The following is a 10,566-nucleotide window of genomic DNA, read 5'->3' on the forward strand; positions in this document are numbered from 1 at the left end:
ATGAAATCCTTAAATTGAATTTCAACAATAATAACAACTATATTACCACTAAAGATAAACATATATATATATATATATATTTTCTGATTCAAACTTGTATAAAGAGTGTAACAAACGAGAAATCTGTAAATTGAGTTTAAGAAATATATGCAATTTTATGCTTAAATAAAAATCAATCAATTCGACTTTACTTACTTTTCATTGGTTTTACGATGATGTGATTCCTGATCACAATGTATTACACTTAAACGTCACACTGATACAGTTTCTTTCCCGTTTAATTTGAATTTATTTATTTTGTTTGGTTTCTGGAGGACTTATTCGTTCTTCTGTTGATTGATTATTCCTTTGTTGTTGATTGATACCCTTAAGATGCCGGTTGTACAGCGCAAGTTGGTCAATTTCCCGAAGAGTCAAAGGGCCATCTCTGCTATTTCCAAGTCTGCTTCGACGATGGCCTTGGAGGAAGTATTCCGTGATAGTATAGAGCCGGCCCAACTAAACCTGGTTCAAGATCTCGACGAGCAGTTCTTCGCCAACTCCTACCTGCTGGTCCAGAATGTCAGCGATCACCACCCCTCTCTGGCTGCCAGGTTCAAGTTTTTCGTTGACATCCTTTATAGACTCCATGGCCACTACATCGCCGCAGTGGAGCAAGGCAAAGCGATGCAGTTGAAGGTGAAATCGGCGGATGAGAAGCTGCAGCTGGCCCTGCAAACCACGTCCACCTCGGAGGCAATGATGGAGCACTTGCGCGAGTCTCTGGAGGATGCCTGGCGAAGCGAGGATGCCACCAAGAATCGCGAGGAGACCATGCAGCTCCAGCTGATGAAGCTGGTTCGCAGCGATCAGCCAACTCTGTTCAACAGGGCTGTGCCGGAACAGATGGCACCGACAGCGTGAGATTGATTCAAATCAATAGATAAATCTACAAAATCCTGTATCGAGTTTTATTAAAAACAAAAATGTGTTTCTCCACAGGAAGGACTCCCACATCCGGAGCTTGGTATACCGGGAGCGCGATCGCCTGGCCGGCGAGCTGAAGGACTACCAGAAGCGTCTGAACATGAACCGCCTTTACTCCGAATCAGTGGAGGGTATGCTGGCGGTATCAAAGGAGACGATTGCCAAGCTCAATCAGCGGGTGAAGCTGGCCGAGTCGGAGAACTTTCGGTTGGAGCACAAGTGCAATAAGGAGCAGGAAAAGTACGAGGAACGGCTGTTGCAAATAAACAAGGAGTTGGCCCACGTGTTGCAGCAGAATCAGGAACTTGTGGTATTGGAGAAGGAATTGGTGGAGCTGACCGCCGTCAACGAGACCCTGAAGCAGCGCAATGATCGCCTTACGCGGGAAAACTATAACTTTTCGAAAACCTACCGCCTGCATGAGGATGAGAAGCTCAAAATGCAGACGAGCCTCAAGATGGCCGAGGATTTGAACAATGTCCAGAGACGGGACAAGGCCGATCTGGAATTCGCCAGCCGCACTGCCGAGCGGAACGCCAAGAAGAAGGCCGTCGACTCGCTGGTCCTGGAGCGACGTTTCATCCAGCTGGCCAAGAAGAACTCGGAGTTGAACGCTCAGGTCCTGGCCAATCAGTGAGTAGCATAAACATACTATAATGTAGAAAAGAAATCTGTTGTGATTGCCGGAAATCCACTTTCCAGAAGTGAGATCAAGGTTCAGGAAAAGAAAATCATGGTGGTCACTGGCAAGCTGGACGAGGCTATTCAAGAGAAGGACGACATGGCTCGCGCCAGGGACAAGCTGAGGATAGAGATCACCCGTCTCAACGACATTGTGTCCGGAGTGCGCCACGAAATCGCTGTTGTTCGCCATCAAATGCAAGACTTGCAAAACGATGTTAACCGGGCCAATGCGCAGCTGGACGAGAAGGACCTGCAGGTGCAGAAGATAGCCCGTGAGAAAAGGGAGCAGACCTTGGAGCTCAACGATGCCTACAAAAAGATCGATGGCATCGAGGGTGGATATGCCATAAATTATTATATTAATCATATAATAAAATGCTTTTCCTTCCAGAGGCTCTGTCCCTAAAACGGAACGCGTGGAGGCCCTCCAGCTGGCACTGCAGCAGAAGCATCAGGACTTCGCGAACGCCAAGAAGCAAATGGAGATCATCCACTCGGAAAAGGTGTTGCTGATCAAGACAATGGACATGTGCTCGCGGGACCGCTCCACGCTGCAAAGCACAATGACCAAGCTGACGCACCAGATCAACCAGATGACCAGCTCGCTGGCAACCAACGAGAAGGAGATCTCCGTTCTGGGCAACCAGATTGAGCAGCTGAACCGCACTGTGAAGCAGAAGCAGAACGAGATCCATGCCAAGGGTCGCCTGTTGGCCAGCACCCGGTCCGATCTGCGAGAGACGAAGTTCCGGCTGGAGCAGTCGCAGCTCACCATAGATTCCGATGAGAAGCGATTCAAGTCCATGTCCGCCGCGCTGGAAGAGGTCAAAAAGGAGAAGAGTCTGGTGGGCCTGCAGATGGTCAGGCGGAACGATGAAGTGCGTCTGCAGAGGGAGAAGTTGGAGATGATGCAGAAGGCCATCGATCGGGGTACCTTGCAGTACAACCAGAGGTTGGAAGACATCCGCTTGCTCAAGCTGGAGGTTGTCAACCTGCGGATGTCGCGGGAGTGCATGCAACGCGAGGTGGGCAACCGGGCGACCATGCGCCACCACGTGGTACGACTGGAGCGGCAGCTCAACCAAGAGCGGCTCAGGGTATCCGCCTACTCGGAGGAGTTGGCCCGCCCCTGTCGCATCCACCGCTGGCGCGTCCTGCTCGGCAAGGATCCGCGTCGCTTCGAGCTGATCCGCAAGGTGCAGCACCTTCTGCGGCGAAACATACGCCTCTCCGTGGAACGGGAGAACATTGCCAAGGAACTGGAGGACCTGAAGCGCCTGCACGAGGAGTTCAAGCGCCAGATCAAGAACCTGCCCGATCCCAGTGTGCGCCAGAAACTCTGCCTCCAGCAGCGCCTCAATCGCCGCCAGAGCCGCCAGCTGAAGGTGATGAAAGCCGAGCTGAGGGTCAATGAGATCGATCTCAAGGCCCGGGAACACCTGATAAAGGGCTTGCAGGAGCAGTTGCGATCGCATCGTCGGCACAATCCGCAGTTGGTCATTGGCGGCGGGGATGGAAAGGATTCCACCGCCGAGACCATCGACTGTAACTACCTGGAGCATGTATTTGATTTCTCTTCCGTCTGCGCATCTAAACCAACGTAGTGATGGTGTCTATATGCTGTAAACAATGAGGTATCTTTTAAACTTTGAAACAATTAAAGGAAAACCTTTTTTAAATGTTTATCTTTCTATCTGTCTTCTGTCTTTATGGTTTAAGTTACATTTATTTTAGTAGTAAACTATTTATTTCCAGTTTTAGATAATCTAAAGTTAGTATTCATATTATTTAGAGTAAATTACTAACCATCTTAAAACCTGCTCCCAAAGTTCTTGGCAGTTGGGCAGGTGCCGAATAGCAGTGCATCTGCTCCAGCAAATGTCGCTCCTCTAGGAGTTTCTGCTTGTGCTTCTTTTCCTCCAGAAGCTGGGTTTTGGTCAGCGCCAGATTTACCCTCATCTCCTCCAGCTTCTCCTTCTTGGACCTCTCGTCTGCCTCCCTGGCACTTAGTTCGGCCTTCAGGACCTTCAGTTTGCGATCCTTGGCGGATAAATTAGCCTGTTTTGAGGTACGCAGAAGAATGTAAAGTTTGATACTTTTTAACTAAATTAACTTCTGACTTACCTTAACGCTGTTTAGCTCCGCTCGGACTTTGTGACTGGGCAGCTTGAGCATGAACTCCCGCAAAGCTGCATATAGCTGTTGGGCTTCGTTTAGGGCTCGCTCCTGCTCCAAAGCAGCCACGTTCTGCTGGAGCAGCTGCTTGCGCAGGATACTGATGCGACCCAGGAGATCCATCTTCTCTGGATCCTTGCCGCTCAGCAGACGCCAGCGATGGACGTTCATGGGCGTGACCATCTCATCCTGCAGGGCTCGGGCCTTGATCCTCTCCTGGTTGAGCATGCGGTGCATTTGGAGGAGCTCCTGGCGCAGATCCGCTGCACTCTCCCTATCCGCACGCAGGACATCGCGTTCCGTTCGCAAGTTCTTGATCTCCACGCCCATCAACCGCATGTCGTCCTGGCACTGGCTGCACTGCCTCTGGGTCTGATCGTACACCGTTTGGAGGTTCTCCTGGCTGTGCTTCAGTCGCTCGAACTCCTCGTTCCGCTTGGTCAGCGCCGCACTGATCGCGTTCTTCTCGTTCATCAGGTTGTCCACATCCTTGCGCAGGCGGGCCAGCCTCTGCTCGTCCTCTTGCAGCGACTTGGCATGCCGATCGTTCTCCTTGCGCTTGTCCAGCAGCTCCGCCTTGGTGTGCTGCTGACCCAGCTGGGCGTGGCGGATGTCGTTGCGCAGCAGGCGTCGCTCCTTCTCCATGCGATCGATCTGCAGTTGCAGCTTGGACAGCTCTGCGTCCCGGTAGCCGATCTTCGCCTTCAGTTTCTCCACCAGCGCCTGCAAGTTGACCAGTTGGTCGCGAAGTTTCTGGCGCTCCTCGTCGGCCACCTGGACACTGCGCTGAAGGGTCTGGCGTTCGCCAGCCAGGACATCATGCTGTTGCTGGAACTTCAAGCACTTGGCCTCCAAATCGCTGATTGTGCGCTTCAGTTCGATCTCGTAGTTCTCCTTCAAGTGCATCTCGTCTGGGGAAAACAGATTTGATTTTACATTTTAAAGGAAATACCTTAAACAAGAAAGATAGCAAATTTTGGGAAAACCAAATATTTGTATCGATTTAAGTAAAATAATATACATATATATATATGTAATATAAAAAATATCAGATTGTTCAATTCGCTATAATATTCAATATGCCAATCGATTGGCATTTACATTTTTTTAGATCAATTTTCAAAACAAACAATGGAAAAAATAATAGTCCAAAGATATCAGCATGAAATTAGATTTTTTTTATCAAGTTCCATTCAGATAACTTTTAAATTGAAAGACTAGTTAGTTCCGTAGAACGGAAACACTCACGTGGCAAGAACCACTTTCCTAGTGATCCCGATCAAGAATATATATACTTTATATACTCTTGTCTGAAATTATAATAAAAACCTACTTTGAAGCGCATCCAACTTGTCTATCCAGTGCTGAATCTCGTCCAGCTTCTTGGTCTTCTCCTTCTTCAGCTTGCTGGCATCCTCGTTGAGTTTCTTCAGTTTGGTGTCCATGGTGGTGATGGTGTCCTTGAGAGCTCGCACTTCGTGCTGTGCCTCTTGATGCAGGGCGTTGCTCTGCTCGAGTTGTTGGTGACTGGCCTGCAATTCCCGCCTCAGGGAATCCCGCTCCTTCGTCAGATTCTCGTTGTTCTTCTCGAAATGGTGGACCACGCGGCGCATGGACTCCAGTTCCTTGTCCTGAGTGCCCAGCTGAGTTCTGTAAGAGTGTTTTGTTCTAGTAGAATTTCGCTTTTTGAATAAGGCCCTTTACTTAAGTCTTATGTTCTGCTGCTCCACTTCTCGTTTGGATTCATCTAATCCGGCGTACTTCCGAGCAATTGTCTCCTGGGACTTGGCCAGCTTGCCGTTGTCCTGACGCACCTTAATCAGTTCATCCTCGCGCACCTTCAGCAGATTGATGCGTTGGTTCAGAGCCCGCTTATTCTTATCCCGCTCCTGCACTGTGTACTCCAGATCCACTGTGATCTTGGCTAGCTTATTGTTGGTGGCGTTGTGCTGGGTATTCAGATGTTCCAGGTTCGTCTTCAGGGACAGAATCTGCAGGTTCTGACGCACTTTCACTTTGGTCAAGTGCTCGTTGGCCGACTTCATGTGGGATATTTGCTCTTGGTAGCGCGACTCTTCGCTCTTCATCGTGGAAACTTCCTTGGACAAGGCATCGCTTTTACGTTTCAGGTTGCAGGCATCGCTGGAGGTTTCCTAAATATAAAGAATACCAAGATTAAGGAACAAGTTTAGGTGTTGTAACATTAAGAGGGAAACCAACGTCTAGCAGCTTAAGTAACTCCTTGTTTTTGGCCTCCAATCCTTCAATGGTACTGTCCAATTCCGTGGCATATGTCCGTTGCAACTGCAACCTCTTGTTGAGATCGGCGATCTCGGCTGTTAGGCGTTCCCGTTCCTTTCCATCATCACGTTTGCTCATGGCCAGTCGCTTCTCGTTGAGATGGGCCACCATTTGCTCCGATTCGTCCAGTTTTTCACGCAGACTCAAGACCTCATCCTGGGCGGACTGTTCTCGAATCTGAGCAGCATCCTTTTGCCTCCAAGCACCCTCTTTTCATTTAGTTTAGTGACTGTTTGCTATTTTAAATTAATCTTAGTTTAGTTACCTATGACTCCTCGAAGCTCCTCAATGGTGGCCATGTCCATTTTGGTCACACGAGCTGCATTTTCCAAGCGTGCCTCCAGGCTTTCGATCTCCTTTTGCAGATCCTGGGAACGTTCCTTCTCCATCCGCAGATCGCTTTTGTAGCGCGTTCCACAGATAAGCAACCTCTGGACATTATCCGCATTGTTGGGGGTGTCCTTTTGACGCAGAGCTTTCGTTGCCTTTGAATGATAATTAAATATTAATAATTTCGATTTTTTTTTAATCTTTTAAATTCAAACCTCCGGGATCTTGTCGCATAACTCCTTGAAGAAGTCATCATCGAAATCATCTGGAACCAGCGGCTCATCTTCTGATCCGGAAGCCTTCGACATCTTTAAGTTCTAAAGTCCTAGACACATTATTGACCAAACCCAATGGCGTAACCTTGTCCTGGCAACAAGTTGCCATACCGGCATACAAGCTGTCAAGGGCAACACAACAGGTACGTTTGTTTTCTGGAATCTTTTTTGTTTTTATTAAGCTGGTATGTATAAAAAGCGTCATTGTATTCTTAGTAGCTATGGAAACAGAGTACATGCCATGGCATTATCATGTGAAGTCATGTATTTATTGCTAGTTAGTTTATAAATCTCCTAATGCTTTTAAGTAAACTTTGGAATCATGGGATAATTACCATTCTATATAAATAACTAAAGACAAGCAAATGATTGACGCACACAAATTTGCTACTTTGAGCTTAAACTTAGACTATTAACTTAGAATTGACTGGTTGACATCACAATAGCTTTGATATTGGAACTATGGCCACTCATCCTCGAAAGGCGCATCGTTTACAGTGTGGAAACTTAGGCCAGTACCTTCTGGTTTGTGCCACGAGGGCAGCAGAACAGTTCGCCAAAAAGATCTGCAAATGAGACTTGGTAGCAAACTGGATTTACCCAAGGAAACCCAACTTACCTGCCTCGCACCAGACCCAAAAACAGTTTCCAGTTCTTTTTGGTGCCAAAGTTATAGGGATTGATGTAAATGCGTTGCTGCTGGAGGAGTCGTCTCCGCTCCGCTTCGTTGATGTGAGCCTCCACACTTGTCTCTCCGCGAGTGATGAGTTTGGCATGCCAAATGGTAAGGCTTCCTAGAGCCAAGACCACGGACACATTCGTGAAGGCCATAAACCACAGGGCTCGTCGTCGACCAGGCGAAGGTGCATCTGTATCCACAATGGGGGTGGGCAGATTGTGTACCGCAGCCGGCAGCATAAATTCATCGTACTCATGGGGATGTGTCTAAATAGAACAATCTTTTAATTTGAGTGCCTAATACATTTAAGTTACTAGCTTACCACTGGAATAATATGCCCACTGAGGTTATACTTAACTGGCTGTCCCTCTAAAGGCTCAATCTCCGTCCAGGCTTCGCCGTTATCCAGCCACAGGTATTTGTGGCCGATCTCCAGGCCAAACAAAATGAGAAACAGGCAGCCCAGAGTGGTGTACAGCATGTAGAGAAAGAAATACCGATGATTGCCATAGCCCACACAATTGTTTAGCCAAGCTATAGGTAAAAATGGTTATTCTAGGGGTTTTTTGAGAGTTCACGTACTCACGGCAATGGTGATCCATTTTGAGGATGCAGCGATTGCAGACAGAGCAGTGATGAGTCCTCGGCGGTTTGGGGGATATGCACTTGCCGCACATGCTGACCGCCTCAACCAGCGACACACCTTCCGGCGGATGACCAGCCGGCGTGATCACAGCCATGATGTAGTGGAAAACCACATTGAGCAGCAACCAATTGCCCACGACGAGTAGAAAATAGGTGACCAACTGGCTTTTGGCATACCAAAAGGGCAAACCAATCCAATAGGCAATACTGACTACCGAGGTGGTCAAGGCAGCCACGCCTACCACAAAGAACTGAAAAAAAAACTGAATTAAGTATCCAATTTGACTGTTATGTAGGATAGTGTTACCGGTCCCAGGCAGTGAGTGTAGTTGTCAACGAACCAAAAAATTGGGGTTAAACAGACGTCGGAGGCGTAGGAGGAGTTCATGTGGGCATTGAAGGTCAGGGAATGCCAGCAGTGTTTCATGTACGACCAACGAAGCCGACAAATAGAACTGCATAAAAGTAAACAATAAACAAAAACATTGGAGGTTAGTGATCCAATTGGAAAGAGTGAAATAACAAAGCTTACAGCAGCTCCTGACTGGAGTGTCCTCGCCAGGTAATGCGCGCCATTGACAAATAGGGTCTTTATGCTTTTCCTATAATTTGTTTACTTTATTACAACATTTTTGTCGTTAAATAAACTTTATTTTTGGCGATAAAATTTGCAACCGCTATTTTGGTGTGACCCTTAATTCGTTTGGGGGAAATCTCCCTCTCAGCTGTTGCCTATCGACATGTAGGCCATTATCGGTTTACTGGGCTATCGTATTTTGCTCACCCCTAATTTGTTTTGCATTTTCCGGTGAAATTGTTGAAAAAATATATTTTCGACATGCGTTCACGCAGCAGGAGTCGCAGCAGACAAAGGGAACGCCGCAGATCCGATTCCAGAGATCGTTCCCGCTCGGAAAGAAGGCCAAACCACAAATCGCAGCAACGGCGATCGGTTTCGCGGGAGAGGGAACGAGACAGGGAGTGGGAGCTACACAGGGAAAGGACCTCAAATCGCAGCTCGCGTCGCTCCAGGGAAAAGGACGCAGTGCCTCGTCGTCGCAGAAGCCGCTCCTCCTCCTCTAGCAGCTCCAGCACTAGCAGTGGCAGTTCCAGTTCATCTAGAAGCCCCTCCAGAAACCGCAAATCCCGGCCAAAATCCGTGGAACGCTGGCCCAACGATCGTTTCCACGAAAACAACGATAGGCGGCAGAATCCCTTCCGGGGAAGGGCTCCCGAGGGCAGTTTCATTAATGACCCAGCAGAACCATCAACAAGATCGCAGCACCGTGGTCGTGGAGCCCCTAACCACCAGTCCAAAGGCGACTCAAAGGCGGTAAACGCGCGCAGGAACCAGAGGGTACGCATCGGCGAAGAGGGTGTGCCAGATGTCTGGGGCAAGAGCCCATCCCGGCCAGAAAGCGACGACGTGGAGCTGGTCAAGGGATCCTACGTAGGACCCAAAAAGAAAAAGAAAAAAGGCAAGAAGAAACACAAAAAGTCTGACAAGAAATCAAAGAAAAAATCTAAGAAAACCAAGAAGAAAAAGAGCAAGAGGGAGTCCAGCTCTTCGGAGGACTCCTCCTCCAGTTCATCCAGCAGCGAGGATAGCAGTGATGACTCCAGCAGCTCAAGCTGCTCCAGCTCCGAAAGCGAAAATGAGTCCGAGGTGGAAGATGTTTGGCTTGAAAAGACTGCCGAGGGCATTAAGAAACCCAAGAAGAAAAAGTCTTTAGCAAGCAAAAAAGATAAAAAGTCAAAGAAGAAGAAAAAGAAGAGAAAATCAGAGGCGGATAAGTCCAAGAAGAGCTCATCATCCAGCGGTAGCAGGTCGAAGACCAGGGATGGTGCATCCCACAACGACGAAGATGTGGGCCCATCGCTGCGAACAGGAGGTAGCCTGAATCAAAAGGATTTCGGCAAGGCTTTGCTGCCCGGAGAAGGTGCAGCCATGGCTGCCTACATAGCCGAGGGCAAGAGGATTCCCCGCCGTGGTGAGATCGGCCTGACCTCTGATGAGATCGCCAACTTTGAGTCCGTGGGCTATGTGATGAGCGGCAGCAGGCATCGCCGTATGGAAGCGGTGCGTATCCGTAAAGAGAACCAGTTGTACTCCGCCGACGAGAAGCGGGCACTGGCCATGTTTAGCAAGGAGGAGCGACAGAAGCGCGAGAACAAGATCCTCTCGCAGTTCAAGGACATGATCCACTCCAAGCTGCAGGCCAAAGACAAGAAGTAGGCGAACCATTTGTTGCATTTGTGGAGACGAGTTTAAGACTTTGGTTGAACATAAATCAAACGTACATTTAGACGGAGAAACTTGCACCTCCGAATGATCAACATTTCATGAAATTGTGAACATAATTTATGTAAAAAAATAAATGGCATAATTTAGAAATTGTAAACAGCAGTCAAACTTTTGTTACCTATTTTTTTGGGTGTAAACGAAGCATGCATAACCTTTTGAACGTTTTTCTTTTTTTCTTAAAATAGCTTGCCAAACAGAATGATTTG

The 10,566-nt window shown here is 48.1% G+C and overlaps 4 protein-coding genes across 5 annotated transcripts; 2 read left to right on the forward strand and 2 right to left on the reverse strand.

Annotated features, from left to right (window-relative positions):
* The first annotated feature begins 223 nt into the window (after positions 1 to 223).
* LOC128254204 (cilia- and flagella-associated protein 58) lies at positions 224 to 3,331 on the forward strand. Its single transcript, XM_052983137.1, has 4 exons — positions 224 to 899; positions 982 to 1,599; positions 1,669 to 1,985; positions 2,044 to 3,331. The coding sequence occupies exons 1-4, from the start codon at positions 373 to 375 to the stop codon at positions 3,252 to 3,254; spliced, it is 2,673 nt and encodes an 890-aa protein (XP_052839097.1). The 5' UTR covers positions 224 to 372; the 3' UTR covers positions 3,255 to 3,331.
* A 39-nt stretch (positions 3,332 to 3,370) lies between these two features.
* LOC128253838 (cilia- and flagella-associated protein 58) lies at positions 3,371 to 6,788 on the reverse strand. 2 transcript variants are annotated; one of them, XM_052982565.1, is made up of 7 exons: positions 6,672 to 6,788; positions 6,392 to 6,611; positions 6,046 to 6,335; positions 5,530 to 5,978; positions 5,159 to 5,475; positions 3,775 to 4,736; positions 3,371 to 3,708 (listed from the first exon to the last, which is right to left on the reverse strand). In XM_052982565.1, the coding sequence occupies exons 1-7, from the start codon at positions 6,762 to 6,764 to the stop codon at positions 3,439 to 3,441; spliced, it is 2,601 nt and encodes an 866-aa protein (XP_052838525.1). In that variant the 5' UTR covers positions 6,765 to 6,788; the 3' UTR covers positions 3,371 to 3,438. The 2 variants fall into 2 exon arrangements, with proteins under 2 accessions (XP_052838525.1, XP_052838600.1); XM_052982640.1 differs by lacking the exon at positions 6,672 to 6,788 and having other exon boundaries at positions 6,046 to 6,333; positions 6,392 to 6,417.
* Positions 6,789 to 6,897: 109 nt separating this feature from the next.
* LOC128254137 (palmitoyltransferase ZDHHC16) lies at positions 6,898 to 8,765 on the reverse strand. The gene is made up of 6 exons (XM_052983012.1): positions 8,588 to 8,765; positions 8,363 to 8,510; positions 7,997 to 8,306; positions 7,733 to 7,944; positions 7,351 to 7,676; positions 6,898 to 7,297 (listed from the first exon to the last, which is right to left on the reverse strand). The coding sequence occupies exons 1-6, from the start codon at positions 8,629 to 8,631 to the stop codon at positions 7,192 to 7,194; spliced, it is 1,146 nt and encodes a 381-aa protein (XP_052838972.1). The 5' UTR covers positions 8,632 to 8,765; the 3' UTR covers positions 6,898 to 7,191.
* Positions 8,766 to 8,809: 44 nt separating this feature from the next.
* LOC128254056 (NKAP family protein CG6066) lies at positions 8,810 to 10,462 on the forward strand. The gene has a single exon (XM_052982888.1). The coding sequence runs from the start codon at positions 8,894 to 8,896 to the stop codon at positions 10,289 to 10,291; it is 1,398 nt and encodes a 465-aa protein (XP_052838848.1). The 5' UTR covers positions 8,810 to 8,893; the 3' UTR covers positions 10,292 to 10,462.
* The last annotated feature ends 104 nt before the right edge of the window (positions 10,463 to 10,566 follow it).

This window comes from Drosophila gunungcola, chromosome 3R, assembly GCF_025200985.1.
Source record: "Drosophila gunungcola strain Sukarami chromosome 3R, Dgunungcola_SK_2, whole genome shotgun sequence".
NCBI lineage: Eukaryota > Metazoa > Arthropoda > Insecta > Diptera > Drosophilidae > Drosophila > Drosophila gunungcola.

Excerpts from the sequence above, each read along its gene's own strand:
- LOC128254204 (XM_052983137.1), top strand. The coding sequence starts at position 373 with ATGCCGGTTGTACAGCGCAAGTTGGTCAATTTCCCGAAGAGTCAAAGG. Across the intron at positions 900-981 it reads GAACAGATGGCACCGACAGC|GAAGGACTCCCACATCCGGA; the intron begins GTGAGATTGATT and ends GTTTCTCCACAG. Across the intron at positions 1,600-1,668 it reads GCTCAGGTCCTGGCCAATCA|AAGTGAGATCAAGGTTCAGG; the intron begins GTGAGTAGCATA and ends TCCACTTTCCAG.
- LOC128253838 (XM_052982565.1), bottom strand. The coding sequence starts at position 6,764 with ATGTCGAAGGCTTCCGGATCAGAAGATGAGCCGCTGGTTCCAGATGAT. Across the intron at positions 6,612-6,671 it reads TATGCGACAAGATCCCGGAG|GCAACGAAAGCTCTGCGTCA; the intron begins GTTTGAATTTAA and ends TATCATTCAAAG. Across the intron at positions 5,476-5,529 it reads CAGCAGAACATAAGACTTAA|AACTCAGCTGGGCACTCAGG; the intron begins GTAAAGGGCCTT and ends ACACTCTTACAG.
- LOC128254137 (XM_052983012.1), bottom strand. The coding sequence starts at position 8,631 with ATGGCGCGCATTACCTGGCGAGGACACTCCAGTCAGGAGCTGCT. Across the intron at positions 7,945-7,996 it reads CAAAATGGATCACCATTGCC|CTTGGCTAAACAATTGTGTG; the intron begins GTGAGTACGTGA and ends TTTTACCTATAG. Across the intron at positions 7,677-7,732 it reads GTGGGCATATTATTCCAGTG|ACACATCCCCATGAGTACGA; the intron begins GTAAGCTAGTAA and ends TGTTCTATTTAG.
- LOC128254056 (XM_052982888.1), top strand. The coding sequence starts at position 8,894 with ATGCGTTCACGCAGCAGGAGTCGCAGCAGACAAAGGGAACGCCGCAGA.